Consider the following 19140-nt stretch of genomic DNA (forward strand, 5'->3'; position numbering starts at 1 on the left):
ACCTCTTCCTTATCTCCTCTAACTTCACTATGTTCTTCTGGAGGTCTGGATACCAGAACCATGTACTGCACTTAAGAAGAGGGTATGCCAAGGTTCTAAGTGGTGGCAAAATTATAATTTTTATTTTGTTCTCAGCACCTTTCTAGATGATGCCCAGCATATATGTATATATATATATATGTATATATATATATGTTTTTGGGGGTGTGAGGGGTGGGGGCTGTCCTTGCACAGAGGATGACTCCAAGATCCCTTTTCTGAGCCATAACTGATGGCTACTAATTCTGCACCACGCAGGCCTGGTTTAGATTATATTTTCCTGAATCATAGAATGGTTTGGTTGGAAGGACCTTCAAGACCATCTAATTCCAACTCCCCTGCCATGGGCAGGGACACCTTCCACTAGATCAGGTTGCCCAGGGCCTCATCCAGCCTGGCTTTGAACACTTCTAGGGCTGGGGCATCCACAGCTTCATGGGCAGCCTCTGTCAGTGCCTCACCACTCTCATAGTGAAGGTTTTCTTTCTTGTATCTAATCTAACCCTACCCTCTTTCAATTTAAAGCCATTACCCCTTGTCCCATTGCTACATACCCTTGTAAAAAATCCTTCTCCAGCTTTCCTGCAGCCCCCTTTAGGCACCAGAAGGCCATTGTAAGGTCTCCCCAGAGCCTTCTCTGCTCCAGGCTGAACAGCCCCAGCTCTCTCCATCTGTCTCCACAGCAGAGTTGCTCCGGCCTCTGATCATCCTCGTGGCCTCCTCTGGGCTCACTCCAACAGGTCCATGCCCTCCTTGTGCTGGGGGCCCCAGAGCTGAACGCAGGGCTGCAGGTGGGGTCTCACAAGGGCAGAGGAGAGGGGGACAATCCCCTCTGTTGTCCTGCTGCCCATGCTGCTTTTTGTGCAGCCCAGGATACGGTTGGCTCTCTGGGCTGCAAGTGCATGTTGCTGATTGATGTCAAGCTTCTCATCAACCAACATCCCCAAGTCCATGCATTCAATTCCAGCGTCCATGTCACCGACAAAGATGTTAAGCAGCGCTGGTCATGATTCTGACCCCCAAGGAGCACTGCCACTCATCACTGATCTCTACTCGGACATCAAGACATTGACTACAACTCTTTGAGTGCGACCATCCAGCCACTTCCTTACCCCCGGAGTTGTCCTTCCATCAAATCCACGTCTCTCCAATTTAGAGACAAGGATGTTGTGTGGAAAAGTGTTAAGTGCTTTGCACATATCACGCATTGCAGCCTGTTAAATGTATTATACTTGATTACTTAAGTAACACTGACAATCTTTGAATTAAAAACACCGTGGATTTTATCCTGTGGCCACGCTTTTTGTGTCTGATATGTATATGTTTCATTGCTCTTGATGCTTTCAGTACACAGATCAGTTGCAGAAAAAATATTTTTGCAGGAGAGCAGTTTGAAACTTAAGAGGTTATTAGTCAAGTGCAGTTTTTCTCAGGAGCGGAGCAGGAATTTAAGCCCTCTTAATACGATCCTGGCAGCGTGCAAAAGACATTAGCGAACGCGGTGCGGCGCAGTATGAATGAACGCTGTGAAACGTAAGTTCATATTTTGGGGGCTAATAAATAAATAAGCATAAAGAAGAGCATAAATAAGCCCAGAGCGCGTGCTGAGGACCTCCCCTAGGCTACAGCTTCCCGGTCTGAGGGCGGAGACCACAGCTCTCTACCCCTGCAGACCCCGCGATGCTCAGCCCGGGGCAGAGCCGCGCTGCCCGGGGGCGGGTGCCCGGCGCTGCCTCCCGCAGGCACCGAGCGCGGCCCCGGGAGCCTCCAGCTCCGCCCCGCCGCCGGCCTCCGTCGGCGCGATGGGGCCGCGCTGGCTGCTGCTCGCCGCCCTCCTGCGAGCCGCGGGCGGCCGGGTGAGTGCGGGGGGCTCCGGGGTCTCCGGGGGGCTGCAGGGGGCCCGCGGTGCCGGGCTGGGGGCAGGCGGCTGCCCGCCTGCGGGCGTGGAGGGGTTGCAAAGCGGGCGTGCTCCCGCAGGGCAAGGCGCCAGCGGGCATCTTTTCGCTGTCAAGCTCAACGCCGTGAGTAGGCTGCCTCCCTCTGCTGCTCAATTCATCGGGAGCCTCAAGGCTCTTAGACTTCTCTCCCAGCTCGTCCTGCTCGCTTTGGCCGCGTCGTTATTTCCTGGCTTTCCAAAGGGATGACTAACCGTTTTTTCCTGGATTTTCATTGGAAATGTGTTGATTTTTCAGGCTTGTTTGAGTATTTGCAAAGATTGCGAGGGTCCTGGCAAGTGCAGAGTGTATATCTGTCCGTATTTAACACGTTATTTAAACAGGAAGAGCTTGTTGTGCTCTACTGCATCCCTTAAAAACATTCCTTATTTACATAGAAAAGCCCTTTAATTTACATCTAAGACCTGATGTGATGCAGCTGTGACCATTCTCTTCTATATCTTGCTGAGTTACTGAATTCTGTTCTTCAAAGTATCCTTTTTACTGTTTAAAGCAAAAAGTTTCATGGGATCTATTTGACTTCGGGTGTATGCTGTGCTGATATAATGGATATCATTTTTCTACCTGATTTTAAGATTTATTGGACTGTGAAGGTAAATGTGGAAATAGTTCTGAGATGTCCATTTCATTGCTTTTTCATGGGATGTGTGTGTTATTTACATGTTTATTTAATCATATTAATTGAGCCTTCATAAGACAAAGGTTCAGTGAAACTAGGTTAGGGTGTCAGAATGTATATTGAACCTGGAATCACAGAGCTGCCTTTTAAGGAGGACTGGGTGCTATATTGGGTTTGATAATATATCATTTTTTTTCAGCTGCATTTCATTTTAAATTCAGCCCCTGTTTGTAAGGTGGTAGTATTTTGAACATGATTCAAATGAAACACCGTGGACTGGATGGGTTAGAGCAGATAAAGAAGGGAGAGCCTCAGAAATGTGGCAGATAGCATCACCAAAATGTAAACATGAAGTTTTGTCATGCTTCTTTCTGTCAGCCTCAACAAAGGGTTTGTATTAAAAAGGAATTAACTTTTCTGTCACCCTAAACATTATCTTATAATGGTAAAAAGCATGGAGGAAAGTTTCAGCATCACTTTTTGCATTGTCCTTGGGATCCTGACAAACCGAAGTCCATATATAAATTAGAAAACCAAACCCAGTAGCTTCAGACACATCATCTGCCACACAACAACAACAAAAAAGCCCGTTACATCAATTTTTAAAAGTGCTCAGTTAAAGAAAACTTAGTGTAGCTTCGAGGGAGAGAAACTGGTAAAGCAATAGCTCTCGAGTGACACACACTTTCTTGTATTCCTCAGCCTAACTAATCTGAAAGATTCTAGCCTAATTCCCCGTGTTACTCATAGGAACTGAACATATTTTTTGCCATTTTGAAGACCTCAGTCATCAGACTTTTTTTTATTGAGAAGCTTTCTCAATAGCCTCAACCCTAAATGACTGTCCTTTGCAGAGCAGTACAGTGTGCTTTGCAGTGGAGTTGCTGATGTGTGCAGAGGAAGCCATCCTCTGGATGCTGCTGGCTGGTTTTAAAGGAATGCTGCTGGTGTGTGGAAGGTGCACCGAGCTGCAAAAGGATAAACATAACAGAGGATCTTATGGAAAAACCCTGAAATAAAGGGCTCAAGGCAGACTGCTCAGATGCCCTTCTTTTTTATGGTCAGAGCTAGGAAGGCCGTGGGTGACCTGCACCTTTCTGTTGTACATACCCTCATTTGTGGTTGTGCATCGAAGTTCATGGTAACTGCAAGTCTTAACAGACCACTCCAAAAGGCACTTGTGATACAAGCAACACCATTCCAAGAAAATTCTCAGGCCTGCAATCTGTTATTCCACCTGCTTTCCCCCTTGTTTGCCCGTGTAACTTTGCTTTCTGCAGGGTAAGTACAGATTTTAAGGCTCATCAGCTTTGAAAGTACCTTTAAGTATCACATCTTGATTTAGTGGCTGATATCTTTTATTAGGGCAACATTTGGGAAAACAGAACAGTTTTGGGTGCATAAGCTGGAATTTTTGAAACATAAGACCTGGTATTCTGGAAATATATGGATATTGATATGTGGATATAATATATGAGATACTGGGTCTTCCTGCAAACTGCTTTGCATCTGTAATTTCTGTGTTGCTTCCATATTCCATACCGCCTACTGCCACCTTGTTCTGGAAAAATGTTCTCATGTTATAGTGGTGAGTGGCAGTGAAGTAGAAAATCCCTACCAGTAAGCAAAAAGATACTATTTTCTCAGGAGGTGGGGAAAGTGTGGTTGTCAATCTGTTTGTGGCTATGCAAGGACTCCTGGTTTACACAAATAAAGTTGGATATAATATGGGAGAGCAATTCATATAATGGACCTTAATCTTAAGACTTCTTTCAAATACCGCTCTAAGATTAGGTTATGCTTTGAGTATTGTTGGTATAGCCTGCTACCGTGATACAACTCCCACTGATTTTAGTGAGAATTGCTGTTATCTAAGACAACTCTAATCTTCAACTGAATTCTTTCTCTAAATGTCCAGTTCAAATATTTTAAATATAATTTTGTTTTTTTCCTGTCTTCAGAGATTTGGTGGCTCAGCAAATGGTATCTCTGTACCCTGAGACCTTTCCATAACAACAGATTTTTATGTCAGAGTCTTTGGTGACTTCATTGTGGTTTCATTTGCGTAAAGACTGTTATACACCAGATATAGTTCCTGTTCAGACTCCTTTGTTTGACAGCTTCAGTGTGAAGGCAACTGTATGAAAAGGAGACCAATAAAAGTGTAGAAATGTGACGGGATTAAAATATGGGGTTAAATCTCTTTGTTTTAAATGACTTTTTTGAGTGAAACTGAAAAGTATATGAATGGATGAATATATATATATATATATACACACATGTAATTAGCTTGTTTTATTTCTAGTATTGAAGTTACTTAAGTTAATTATAGATGAAGTCCAAGAATTCGGGGACAAACTATAAGGCAGGAAGTAAAGGAAATTATTTTTATTCTAATTAGTATTAAGCATATAGAGAATGCATTACATTGTCACGTGCTGGGAGAAGTTGACACTTGGATTTCTGATCTCAGCCTTGCTCACCAATAGGTAGAGCCAGGTTCTGATCCCTTTTAATTCTGAAGAAGTCTGAATCCAAATCTTGGTTTGGCCTTCATGATTCAGGCTCAGCTCCAGGACAGATACTAGGGTCTCGGTTGTGGTAGGCCTCCATGTCCCTGTGTGGGAGGGTGCAGGCCTCAGGCCCTTTCCCTTCGATCGAGCAGCTCCACACAGCACAGACAGCTGCAGGCCTGAAAGCCACGCGACAGTTATGTCCTCTGCTAGTTTTATCTCCTGGTGGATAGGAAGTAGGGAATCTTGGAAACAATTGTGCATACATATTGACAAGAGTCTATACTAGCCTCTCAGTTGGTGGGGAGGCTGCTTTTCACCCACTCCTCTCCAGTGACAAATTAGGTCACCTATCTACTGGATGTCAGTAGCACAGATGGGAAAATGAGACAAAAAATGCAGGGACCCTGGAGAGAGGATCTTGAGTAATTGACTTTTTGTACGTAACTTCTGTTGGTAACTTATTGCTTAAAGCAGAGATTGCAAAAATCTCCTGAGTGAGTAGTGTAGTTAAGGGCAAGCACAGAGTTTACTCATTTCTACTTTGGGTGATTGGGGATTACTCATCCTTCTTATGCTGATATCCTAGCACAAGAATGAAGATATGTTGCCTAATTTGATTGATTTGCATAGAAACAGACTAGACATGTTTAATAATGTCTGTACCTCTGCTGCTGGATAGATGAAGCATTTTGCCTTCTACTTGCACCTGTCAAATTAAATGATTTTAATCATTTAATGAACCCCTTCCAAATTCTTCATTTTGTCTGTATAGATATCTTAAGTCTGTTGCTATTAGACACTGCTGCCAATTCTGAGAAATGCTAGGGGTATGATGCAAAAGATGCAGCACCAGCTTAACTTCCTTCATGCTTATCTCCTTGCAGAACAGAATCATGGTTAAAGCGGAAGATAAAATATGGGTATAAGAGATACAAGCAGTAATAAAATGTAAAGATTGTGGGATAGAATCAGGCCCCCGTACTCATCGGTCTTTCAGACTGAAGTAGCTAATGGATACAGATGCCAGAGAATTTCGTTTGGAGCAGCAAATATTGCACAGCCCAACTCAAACCCTGAAACTGGTGAGATGCCTAGAAAAGGTGGGGTCTTCTTGTAGCCAAGAAAGCTAGGAGAAATTTACACCTAGAAAGAGGCCTACACTTGCCCTGACAGAGTAGGGGACTTGTTTACTGGCTTTGACAGCTTTGGTTAAGCTATCTTACATGGGAATTAACTACTGAAGTTACTGGATTTGCTCCAGTGCAAGCCAAGTTGAGCTCATACGTGTATATAAATTTGATTTAGGTGAGTCTCCTTTGGTTTTCCATAATGTTCTTTAAGGCTACTTGGCAAGAAATTGTCAATTGTATGTCGTTGAGAGCCACAGCTCATCAGATAAACTTTCAGGGAGATTTTATCGGTCAGAGATATCCTTTCAAGCACAACTTAAGAGAAACAGATGTAAACCCATCAACCAATAGGTTTTCCTGTGTCATTAACTCACAAGGCAGTATTTACAACAGACAATGCAGAGGATGAGATAAGAACACTTTTTTTTTTTGCCAGGAAGCCTCAGCAGCAGGATAATTTGTGATGTGGTTTGTTGTATTTCTTTCCTTTTTTTTCTTTTTTTTTCCTGTCTGTGTGTTTTCACTGGAGTTTTACGATTTAAAATGACTCTCAAGTGCTTGTATTGATGAAGTTGATCATAGTGACGGCAAAAATGCAACTACAGCACTTTGACTTCTCTTAATAAACATCTTGATCTTTCGTCTCTTAATAAACAAGAAAAGATCTAAAATTTAAAATAGTATTGATGAGAGCAGAACTTTTTCCTCTCCTTTGTTAGAGTTTAGTGTCAGTTTACACTTGCAAATAGTGTGGTTCCTCTATTACTTGTTGCCTGTTACCAAGTTCAGCATTAACAGTTATCACTGAACCTAGAAGGTATTGAAAAGACTCATTTTTCTTTTAACTCATACGATTGTTAATCTCATTGATCCTGATGAAACTGATAATGTTGAAGCCAACCTCCTGTTTCTGCTTCAAAGTCTTCAATCTTTGTGCAAACCCCCTTCAAATAAGCTTTCTTAACTGAAAAGCAAAACTGGAGGCCAAAGTATTTTTTTGGAGATGTATGTGGCTGCAGCCTGGTTCCTGCAAAACAGTCTTTCTTCTCATCAAAAGGCAAACAACAGTATTTGAAGTATGCAGCTTGCACTCAGCAGCTGTTTCTGACTTCAGCTGCTCTGCTGTTTAAGGAGATTTAAAAAAAAAAATAATTTTGGTGTCATTCTTCCTCACCCCATCATGGTTTCTAGCCTGCTGAAAGGGTCTTTTCTAGTTTCTTCTTCACTTTGCAACTGGTCAGTTTCTCATTAATCTGTGAGCAAACGGGGCAACTACTGGTGAAACCCGTCCCCAGTCTTTCTGGTTTTGAGTCTTCAACTCAACTGACTGATCAGAAGAGAGCAGAATTGTCCTGGTTTCTGGTCAGTGCTACCAGTGTTCACTGTGGTTTAAATAGGAGTGGTGAAATTTCTACTTCGATAGTTTGGTTTCCTTTTTCCTGGAATGGGTATTCAAACTTACAAAGGCCTATCTCTGCCTTCACATTACCAGGAAAGGCTCTTTCTGTCAGTGACTATTGAATAGATGTGTTAAGCCCTGTTTCTGATATACAGATAAGAGGCAAAACATTTCCACAAAGCAGTTGTTGAGACTGGGAATTGTTAGTCCACTTTGTCAATAATGTGAAGATATAATAGGTAATCAACATGTTTTTTCAGTAAGGAGGAAGGATATTTTCATTACTGGCCTCTAAACGGCTGGTTCCTGTTTTGATTTCTCTTTTTAATATTTTTTTTAAGTACTTCTCTAAATGTGTGTAGATTATACATGGAACAATCTCCTCAGACTACAGACAATTGAGCAGTGTCACAGACTCTTTGATCACCTTCTTTCTGATCTGGCAGGAAACTCCTACGCTTATACTAACGTTAGATTTTTTCTTTTATTCAGTGAGTGTGTATTTCCTTTTGAAAAGAGATGGCACTTCCTCAAATATTTTGACACTTGTTCGTTGAAGTCATTGATACAGATCTATATGAGCTGAAAATTAGGTACAGTGTATTTTATGACTGTTTTGTATGCGTTTGAACTGCCATGAGAGAGGATTTTTATTACTCTTTTTTAAAGACTTGTAGCCATTTGCTTCTTTTCAGAAGAAGACGTGCTTTTTTTCAGAGACATTGTTTTCAAAACATCAAGGCCTTTCTTGTTTAAAAAGGGAATCACAAAGTGTTTGGAATTATAAAAGCTTTATTTTTATTTTTTTATTTTATTTTTCCTCTTTCCTTTGGTCAAACTGCTTTAAGGGGTAGAGGTTCTTTCACTGAAGGGACGGATTATTTTGCCTGGATATTGCATGGGTGTAAGCAAGGGCATAATCAACACTGAGCACAGTAGAAGATTCAGTTTAGCATCATGTGTCCTTTACACCCACTGATGAAAACAGAAAGATTCCTTCAAGCATTGCAGTAGTGCTAGACCCACAGCTCCCTTCTCCACCAGCTTGGGAGGCCTGGGGAAAATAACGAGGTAAAGTCAATCTTTTAGTTGGCTCTAAATGTGTATGGGGAATTGACCTGCTAAGTAAGAAAGTATGATTTTTCACATAGCCATTTCGCAGACAGTGGTTCTCCCTGCAAAGCCAACTATAAGAATTTATGTTTCACTGGTGTTTTCTCAGAGGTTGCTTAAGTCATGCCAACAAAGAACAGGTACGGGTACGTAGTCCTTTGTTTTAGGGGATTCAGTAGTAACCAGGTGTGCTGCTAATCCCATGGTTCCATTGCATTGCTTTGAACACAAAACCTGGAGAAATTACTTTGTTCATTGTGACAGATTGAAAACATCTTTGAAAAACAGATGAAACACTAAATGGTCTCAGGTAGGTCACAAGCTGTGTGTTCTTCAGTTTTCTGGCCTCTGCTGCTTTCTGATTCATCAGGCCTACATCAGCATCTCGGAAAGGAAGGGATAATAACTGCACTGATCATTAAGTCTTTGTCTCTTTTGACTCTCTGCTATAGGGTCAGGATGGATTTGTGACTCATGGTTTTCCTTCAATTTCTCCTAGGATTATTCATTGCCTTATACGCCACAGTTTGCACAATGCAGAGACCCCAGCACTGAATTCTATGAAGAAAGTCTTAACAAGTGTTGCAGCCAGTGCCCTCCAGGTAGTTTATAATTTAAACTATTACTTTACACAGCCAAATTCAGACAATTTTCAGATGAGTATAGTATGTGTTGATTATTGACACATCTGAAGAGCATAAGATTTTTGCTGCTACAATGGACTCTTAGCTGGAAGACAGTAAAGTACTCTGACTCTAAAAATATCTGCAGAAGAGACATATTGTTCATCAGAATTGGAGTTGTGTTACAAGTTTAACTTGGCTGGGGCTTATCAGGAGGACCATGTAGGCTGCTGAGCTCTTGTAAGCACAGCTTGGCATGGTGTTTTAATTCAAGCATTTTTAAATGAACATTTGTGTTTAAAAAAGAAAGAAGAGCAACAGCTAACTAATGAAATTACAAATATTGAACAACATTGCGGACCCAAGCCCACTAACAACAGATATATTGTAAAATGGGATGAGGTATACCTTAATTTCTGTACTTTGACGTATGACTTACATAAGGGGCTTGCCGCTGGGCAGGTTAATCTCTAATTGCTCACTAAGGGAGTATTGTTGTCTCTTACTGTAAATCAGACACTGCAGACCACATCAGAGACGAGGTACAAGACTACAGAAACTGTCTGCTTTGAGGTTATGTCACTCCAGTGATAATTATTAGTGGCCTTTTGTTAGCAAAAGCTGATGGCAGAAAAGAGCGTGTGGAGAGTGTTTTTTATTTTTAAGGGTATCATAATGCCATTTGTATATTTTAATAGTGGAGTTTTTGCAACAAGTTGGCATTATAGAATTACATTAGACAGAAAAAAAATGTATCTTTGTCTCACAACATGCTGAGCAAACAGAATTTGTCTCCATAAATGCTGAGTTCCTGTCAGAGAGATCCGGAAGTTTAAGCAGGAAATTAGTATGTGCTGAATTAGACACAGTTGTTTGAATTAACTGAAAATGTCTAGATAGATCTGTCAAGCTTCATTTGTTAAAAACATAGTAGAGGAAAGATGATAATTCATAATTAAAAATATTTTTTGCCATAATTTGTCAAAGATTGGAGTTTAAATCATTAGTAGGATGTGGGAGGTGGAACTTCAAGTAAGTACACGCAAAACAGTCTTGGGAAATAATTTCCATGGCTCGCCTCCAGGGCCCCTTCTTTTGGAAAACATTCTACAAGCAGTTCCAGAGATTTTTCCTAATGATGTCCCCTTCCAACCATATCTTCCAGGATATTTCTGTACAGGATATGAGACATTGACTTTTATCTTCTTCCTCCTTTCACGAAAGGAGGAAATGGCAACTGAGGTGTTTTTCTTTCTCCAGAAAGGATATGTTGGAGCTCATGTTTACTTATTGCCACCACTGCACTAAACTCTGTTTTTGGTGAGAAGCATTGGTGGAAAGAGGAGTAGCAGGTAGTTACTGGAAAAAGCACTAAAACCTGACTGTTCACCTCACTGTGTTCCTGGAGAAACTACCTTTACCAGCTTTCGATACTGTTTGGAGTGCCAGTAGCTTCAGAAACTCATTGCTTTGATGTGTTAAGACTGGCTGATGATATTAGGACTGACTAAAAATGTGAAGGAAGAAGAGTGAGCATTTCTAAAGAGCTACAGCTCGTGTCCTCTCAGTATTGACTAGTGCTAAAGTCCTCATTCAGCTCTGCTTGCTGTGACACTTTATTTTGCCTTCTTCATTTGTTGCTGTTAACAACAGTAAAGGCAACACCCAAATCATAGAATCATCAAGGTTGGAAAAGACCTCCAAGATCATCCGGTCCAACCATCCCCCTACAACCAATGTCACCCACTAAACCATGTCCCCAAGCACCACGTCCAACCTTTCCTTAATCACCCCCAGGGATGGTGACGGCACCACCTCCCTGGGAAACCCATTCCAATGCCTGACTGCTCTTTCTGTGAAGAAATGTCTCCTAATTTCCAACCTAAACCTCCCCTGGTGCAACTTGAGGCCATTCCCTCTAATCCTATCGCTGGTTATCTGCGAGAAGAGGCTGACCCCCAGCTCCCCACAACTTCTTTACAGCTACCTGAACGGAAGTATGTCATTTTAGCAGGTGCCTGACTTTCAGCATGAAACACGATCCTATGTATTTCACCACAAAACATAGCTTATGTGAGGGTAAAAATCTTAGTTTTATGTACTGTGTTAACTGCATCTAAGTACATGCTGAAGTGTTTTGTTCAGGACTGAGGCCATCTTGTTTTGAAGATGGCTGGAATTCACTGAAATGAACTTAGGAAAAGTGATCAGGCATGAATAACATAAAAGAAGTCAGAGTTTCCCTGTGTATACATGCAGTCCCCCTTTAAAGCAGTACTTTCTTGGTATGCATTACCAGCCTAATAGTGGTGATGAAGGGAAAAGGTTTCCATAGCTAAGAATGAAACATACCTTAATCAACTCCTAGTGATCTTTTCAATGAGATGCTTTCACCATTTGTTTGGTTTTTATAGGTCAGTATAAGACAGAGAGCTGCAGTCACAGTGTGGACACAAAGTGCAGTCCTTGTAGACCTAACACATATACAGCCATCTGGAATCGGTCTCCTCAGTGCTTTGCTTGCTCACCACCCTGCAGGAAAGGTAAGCTTGAATTATGAAAAAGACATTTGTCTTTGACAGCCTGCTCAAAGAGATGGCTTGGTTTAAATTTGACTTTTCTCCTAGGAAAACTCTTAAATAATGTTTATCTGTGACTTATATAATTCCATTCTTATGCTTTTGCTACTTGTAAAATTTTGGAAAAAAAACACAAACAGGGAACAGACTTGTAAGGACCCCTTCCCTCTTTCTTTATAAGCCCTAAAAATGAGACACCAGTCTTATATTCTTGGAAGGTAAGGTGCTACATTAATAAAATATATACAAATGTCAGAAGTAGAGATGAGCACAGGTAACACAAATGTGCATATTTATGGTTATGGTACTATATACTGTACCTGCAGCTGCAGGTAGAGTTTCAAGTGTGAATTCCACAAATGCAAATTTCAAATCTCCTATACAGACAGACAAAACTCTTCAGAAAATGTAGATGTCGAGGCACATAATGTATTTGCTTTATGAAGTTATACTAGTCTGAAACTGCAACATTGTCTTTAGTCTGTGGTATGCAAACATCACCTCATATTCACTTGATATATTGCAGACTATGATTTTAAGTGTTTCTAATGTAATCTTGCTTTATTCTTGTTTTAAAAACAGGATTTGTACAGAATCAAACGTGCACTAATTCACAGGACAGAATCTGTATTTGCCCACGCAATGAGTACTGTATTTCAAAAATATACCAGAACTGCCAGATATGTAGAGTGCATAAAAAATGTGGAAAAGGTTACCGAGTTTTCAAAAGAGGTAATTTAATTCTCAACTCTCAGAATCGACACACAAAATAGATCTACTGTATGGAGATGGTTATTTATTGCCTAAATAGTCCATTAATATTTTTGAATCTGCTTCCAACTTGGTAAATTACATTTGGTAAAATACATTACATATTGTCTTTTAATTCCCTACAGTTTTGCATTCTTTTTAGTACAAGAATTATCGTAGCACATAGACAGTGAAGAGAGCAACAATATTCTCAAGAGACATATCCAAAGAAAGAGAATGCTGCAATCTTTTATTGCCATATACCGTAAAACTCCCCAATCCAACCTAATCTGCTTTTGTTTTGCTCTGCTGTGTGATTTCTTCCATACATGTCAGATTCAGGACCACATATTTCCTGTTTAAATCCTTGAAGCAGGGCATCCGGTTGAATTTTGCTTACATTAAGTAATGAAGATTCTATGCTGCCCAGCAGAATGAATCTCTATTAGATGATAAAATTCACATGATAAATAATATCCAATGAGTTGGAACACTGAATATTATTAAGAATCACTTGAAAAAATACAGAGCTCCAACAGAATTCAATAGGTGATCAGCCTCTTAGGGACTAGGGAAAAAAGCTCCACTGTTGTCTGTAGTGCCACATTTTAACGTTTTGGTAGGTTTTAACCTTGACTATCAAGGGTACCAAAGTAACGGGTAATTAATCTTCTGATTTTTGTGTGGGTGGAGTGTTTCAAATTAATCTCTCCCGCAACAGTCAGACTGTATTTTGTATACCGCCCCTGTATCACTTTCAGGATCTGTACCACAGTTTGGTTATTCATTCTTGTTTCTCACTATATGACTAACTGGAGTTCTATTTCTTTAAAGGAACAGATAGCACAGATACAGAATGTAAACCTTGTCCTCCTGGCACTTTTTCAGATGAGGAATCTTATGATACCAACTGTATACCACACACAGTGTAAGCCAGAGTTTCTGTCAAATAGTCTATATCTGTATACAGGGTTGCTTTCTTTTCTAACTTATCTTTTTGTTTCTTGCAGTTGTAAATCAGTGGCTGTTCCAGGAAACAGCATGAATGACACTGTTTGCCATGACTCAGGAAGAGCAGCTGCCACAGTTCTACCTCACACTGTTGTAAACGTGCTCCCAGTCCGAAGTTCAACTTCCAACAAACCTGACGTAGTAACTCGGCCTGTCATACTAAACTCTGTACCCGACATGTCTCACATCATCGGTGAGCTATTAAGTCATTTAAAGTCACTTCTGTCTGGCTAGGAAGCAAGATTATTTTTGGTTGACAGCTTGTTTCCAAAACCAATTACCTGTACTTAGACAGAACCTCAGAACAGCTGAGTTAATTCAATGACACTGCTTGTCCTTTGTTGCATAATATTTACCTATACATCTGTCCTGCCCACTGCATTCCATGTTGTCTTAGATTCTGGGCTGAGGCAAGCCTGACTTCATAAACCTCCTGGAAAGAGGTCTTTGGAGACTTCTGGCAGCCTTTCCCAAGACAGTGAATCCTTATAGCATTCACAAGTGTGGACATATTCTCTACTGTTCATAGTCTATCCAGAAGGCATGTATATTTAGGAGTATTCAAGACTGCCTGGCCTTGTATTTAATGAACTGCTCTTAGGCTGGTGAGATACCTTTTGTGACTGAGGCCAAAAGTCTGTCCTCGCTTTTTGGAACATGAAAATTCAATTTTATTTTGGTGGAGTCTTAAAATGAGACTTTGGTATTCAACAATGGAGGCCTCACATGTGAATCTCAGACATACCTGGTACTTATAAATTTAGTTGTGATAACCATGGAAAGAAACTACAAAACTGCTTACTTCTAATTTTGTCCCTTGACAGACTGACCTGCTAAATTACTTACCTGGTTTTTGTTGTTGTTTTCTGTTTTTTTTAATTGTTATTACTCTTTTATTTTCAGGATCAGTAACAGGGCCGTTGTTATTGGTCCTGTTAATCACTATTTTGGGATATTGCTTAATCTCAAAAAAAAAGGTAAGATTCATGAAGCAAAACCAAACTGTTCTTATAAGTATTGTCACCTCATTTTCTACTAATTTGAGCCTAGTAGTTGACCGATGTCTTAGAAGGTGCTAGCTGTCTTTGAAGCTTTTCTTGTTGCTGGTTATGGATGAAGGATCACCAACATGTAGATTCATTGACATCTAATAATATATGAGTGCATTTATTTTTTTTCAAGGGGAGAAGGCAATGCTTTACAGATTCCTGCCTCACTAGCTGGCAGCCTTATAGCATCATGAAACTCTGAGGAACTTTTGACACCATTCCTCTGTTACACTGGGGGGTGAAATTTGGCCAAAGGATTAAAAAGTCAAAAGGAGAGAGACTACCAGAAACCTCATGCAAAGCAGCTTGATCACATAAGTTTTGCAGGCACAGAAAATCAGAATTAAAAAATACACCAGGAATTCCATGTGTATTTAGAGTAAAAATGTCTTTATTAAATCACAGGGTGAATTTCAGCTTAATACAGGGATATGCTGAGGCAAATATCCCATTCAAATCTCTCTTGTTCCTTAGATTTTAGATAGTTTTCTAAACATGCAACGTGCCGGGGGAGTTGGACAACTGTGAAACAGTTATGCTCCTAATGGAGCTTGTTAAGTGTTTTGTACTTCACTTAAATATTGTACATTATTGAATGTTATAGTTATCATTAAACAGTCACAACTGTAGTTTATTGTTATCAATACCTTTTCTCAATTACACTATACTAGAAAAAATATTAATTTATGCAGAGGGTTCTCTTTGCTCACTGGCAAAATTCAACGTAGCTTACAAACTTAACACAGTATGACTTTCAGCATTTTCAAATCACACGTACTAAACACGCATTTGGAGTTCACTCCAGGAACAGACTATCTGAAAGAGCAGCTCAGACTAGCTGAAAGAACAGCTTTTGCAACTGAGACAAATTTTGATGCTAATGAACCATCTTTCCTCATTTGCAGCCCTTGCATACTTGCCACCAACTAGAGAAGCAGATGCGGTGAGTGTCACTCATTTCTTTCCATCTTCTCCACTTTAACATAGACTCATGGAATTTTATCTAATTACATGTATAAGAAAACCGCACAGTAGAAAGACAACTGGAGTGAGAAAGGGGTGGTTTGGACCCCAGACTTAGAGTGTAAGATGTACCTTTTATAATCTATGACACTAATTTTGTTGAATGCCTAATGAGCTAGTAGGAGTTTTACTTACAGTCATCTCTACACAAATGGGGATTATCGGTGGTTTCTTTAGCTGCCTAAGTACTGACCAGTTCTTTGCTAGTGTTCTTTAAAAAGATAATTAATGTTTTGCATTTTTCTGCAACTGTTTCAGCCTTTTTCCCCTTCAGAGAAGCAGTGTGACAAAAAGATAAGAAATACGGGATCGCAAAACTCCAGCAGCTGTCAACAGGAGGAGCAGCATCTCTTGGAAACTCCTGGGTCAAGTAGTAGCTCCCTGAATAATCCAACTGGGTCTGCAAGAGTCTGTGTAATAAATAACAAGAACAATGAAAAGAAAGAAACAGAAAGATTTCCACAGCAATATTCAGCTGCAGAAGGTTGTAAGCTTCACAGTGGAGACAGACACAACTCTGCAAGTTCGGGTAAGAGTCTCTCAAAGAATCTATATTGGAATGTTCCAGAACCTCTTGAAATTTGATTGTCAGTTATGAGTCTTTTTAGAAGTTTATATGACAGGATAAAACATTATGCTGAACATGGCTTCAGCAGAGAGAGTATTTGGCTTCAGCAGAGAGAGTATTTAGTAACCTTTGAAAAGAGAAAGTGATTGTTTTAAGTTGTTGGCCTGGTATAGTGGAGACCATGCTCAATGGAGAAAAAGTTATTTGCAGACTAGGGAATCAGAGTGATGGTATCTGTAAGTGGGACAAAGAGACAAAGGGAGCAGTAAGAAATGAACATTGTCCAAAGCATTCAAAATGGAAACAAATGGATAGGGGTTTGGCTGGGATCCAGAGCTCTGTATTAATTTTTACAGCTTTTTATCCCTGGCATAACACTTAGATTTTATGGTACCACCAAAAAACTAAAAGGTTGCAGAACCAACTCCACCAGTTTACCTAAATTAAGTGAAGCAAGAAGGTATCTAGTATCTAATTTAACTTTTAAATCAAAGAACTGGATAAAAAAAATTAACTGTCCTGTTCTGCGCTGCATTCTTCCATGCTTAATCTGATTTTTTGCTCTTCAACAGAACACTCTGGTAATGGAGGAACACAGGTGAATGTGACTTGTATTGTTAAAGTATGTAATCCAGATTGTGGTTCCCAGTTCCCAGAACAGACTAGTTCAACTAGCATGGATTATGGAAATGTTCGTTATTATTCTCCAACAGGGGAAGAAATTCCCCTTTCAAAAGAAGAAAACTCCTTGAAAAAAGAAACAGAAATTCACATCTCAGTGGAAGCCAAGGACAATTTACTTCAGGACTTACTTCCCGAAGAAAAGAAGTTTCCTCTGGGTGTTCAAGATGTGGGGATGAAAACTGTTTAAAGGAGATAACAGATCATACACTGATTGACTGATAAATTCATCAGATAACCCCTTATCTTCTAAAATAAACATGTTAAATGTAGCATTCCTACAGAGTCCTGAAATTTCATCTGAGTATAGACATTTATTTTTTGAAGTTTTTAATCTCTTCTTTGGCAGCTTTAAGAGTTGAAGGATCACCATTGCAGCTTTGAAAAAGTTACGATTTTTAATGCTTTTTCTTTTAAACTGAATGGCCAACTCCTTCCTTTCTTCTGTGATACTCTGAAGAAACCTTTGCTAGCTTTGAAAAGAAATGTTTTTCTAACTTGATGCCATTTACTTTTCTCCTGAAACTTCTTGTGATGATAATTTGGGATCAGGTGTGCCATATGTCAAGAACATGACTGTGAACGCCACTTCTGAGTGACTGGATTAAAATTATCAGTCATACAATGCTAATGAATTATCCATTTAACTTTAGTTTTAAAACTATTGTGTTCAATTTCTCATCCCATATTTTCAAGGATTTGCTTTTCTCCAGCCTCCTGGATATTTATTATTACAGTTTGCTTTCTCTCCTTATTGGACCAAACTTTTCCAATCAACCTTACATATATCAAGGAGTAGAATCTTTTACAGGACCTTTTTTTTTTTTTTTTGCTAGATTATTATGTCTAAACGATAGCATTATTTCATTAGCTGTACATAGTTCATTTTATTTTAGAAAGGAAAATCTAGATTAAATAGTTATTTTCTTCAAGTAGAAAACAATTTCCTGTTATTGACAGCTCTAAAATTTGTCATCTTTGTGCTCTGGCTGATTTAATATGGTTCCCTGATTTGATTCTGACCTTGTTTTTGAGGTTTTTGAGGCTAACCATGAACCCAAAATATTCTTCTCTACATTCCAGTGGATATTAGAGAAGATCCAGATGAATATGTGGGCCAGGCAGCTCACCCCCACTGATCTCAGGAAAAGGACACTCTCTTGACGATTGCATAACTTAATCTGTAAAAAGTGGAATTGACTCAGACCTCAGAACCAGAAAATCCTGTTGTCTTCCACATGTTGTTCAATGCTGAAGATCCATCCACGTCTTACAGAAAATTAGTAGAAGCATAGCATTTATTCTACAGCTACAGAAAAAAGACTTTAAAATACATATTTTAAACTACAAAAAAATGAGATTTATTAATATTATTTCTAGAAGTGGAAACTGACAAAAAGGTCTTTAATTCTACTATGATTCTATGAAGAAACTTTTTACAACTGTATATTAAACTTTTACTTGAGGGTCATTTTCAGAAATGACTGTGAAACTGGAAACACTGAAACTAGTGCAAAATTGAAGGATGTAGGAAAAAAAAGTTTTATATAGTACTTTGAACCTCTTCTGTTGTACTGAGTATTTTAATATCTTGCTCATCAGCTCCCAGTATTGGGACCACATGGGAGAAGCAGCAGCAGCTTTTTGAAGAAGTTTTAAAAATGTTTAAAAAGGAGGATCCAGTTATGGTAGTTAATTTACTGTGTTTTCAAATTATGGAGGAGTGTGACAGAAGGGAAGTCCAAGTTTTACGGGGAAGTATGAAATGTACTTGTATTTGTTAATTAAAAAAAGACTATTTTTATACTTGTATCTTCATGGTTCCTACCTCTCTCCTAAACAGAATTATAATTTTTCAATGGCATTCAAAACAATTTTATTTCTTACTGTTACTGCCTAATTAAAACAGGATTGATACACTGCAGTCTCATCTCCCGTTGTCTGTGCATAGGCACTCTGAAGAGGATTCTATATGCAAATATCACTGTTCCATTCAGAGTTGATGAATAGACATAATATTGACCTCCTGTCTGGCCCAATGGACCTTTAATGCTTTTAAGAGCCAAACAAGTTGTTTATTGTAAC

The 19140-nt window shown here is 39.6% G+C and overlaps 1 protein-coding gene across 2 annotated transcripts; it reads left to right on the forward strand.

Moving 5' to 3' along the window:
• The first annotated feature begins 1810 nt into the window (after nucleotides 1-1810).
• Nucleotides 1811-18972, forward strand: TNFRSF1B (TNF receptor superfamily member 1B). Of its 2 annotated transcripts, none has more exons than XM_035557563.2 (10): nucleotides 1811-1895; nucleotides 9271-9373; nucleotides 11809-11937; nucleotides 12556-12705; nucleotides 13558-13651; nucleotides 13734-13927; nucleotides 14638-14710; nucleotides 15687-15726; nucleotides 16065-16335; nucleotides 16947-18972. In XM_035557563.2, the coding sequence occupies exons 1-10, from the start codon at nucleotides 1842-1844 to the stop codon at nucleotides 17243-17245; spliced, it is 1407 nt and encodes a 468-aa protein (XP_035413456.1). In that variant the 5' UTR covers nucleotides 1811-1841; the 3' UTR covers nucleotides 17246-18972. The 2 variants fall into 2 exon arrangements, with proteins under 2 accessions (XP_035413456.1, XP_050570850.1); XM_050714893.1 differs by having other exon boundaries at nucleotides 18139-18878.
• The last annotated feature ends 168 nt before the right edge of the window (nucleotides 18973-19140 follow it).

Source organism: Cygnus atratus, chromosome 21 (assembly GCF_013377495.2).
Source record: "Cygnus atratus isolate AKBS03 ecotype Queensland, Australia chromosome 21, CAtr_DNAZoo_HiC_assembly, whole genome shotgun sequence".
Taxonomy (NCBI): Eukaryota; Metazoa; Chordata; class Aves; order Anseriformes; family Anatidae; genus Cygnus; species Cygnus atratus.

Excerpts from the sequence above, each read along its gene's own strand:
- TNFRSF1B (XM_035557563.2), top strand. The coding sequence starts at position 1,842 with ATGGGGCCGCGCTGGCTGCTGCTCGCCGCCCTCCTGCGAGCCGCGGGC. Across the intron at positions 13,928-14,637 it reads CGACATGTCTCACATCATCG|GATCAGTAACAGGGCCGTTG; the intron begins GTGAGCTATTAA and ends TTTTATTTTCAG. Across the intron at positions 14,711-15,686 it reads TGCTTAATCTCAAAAAAAAA|AGCCCTTGCATACTTGCCAC; the intron begins GGTAAGATTCAT and ends TTCCTCATTTGC.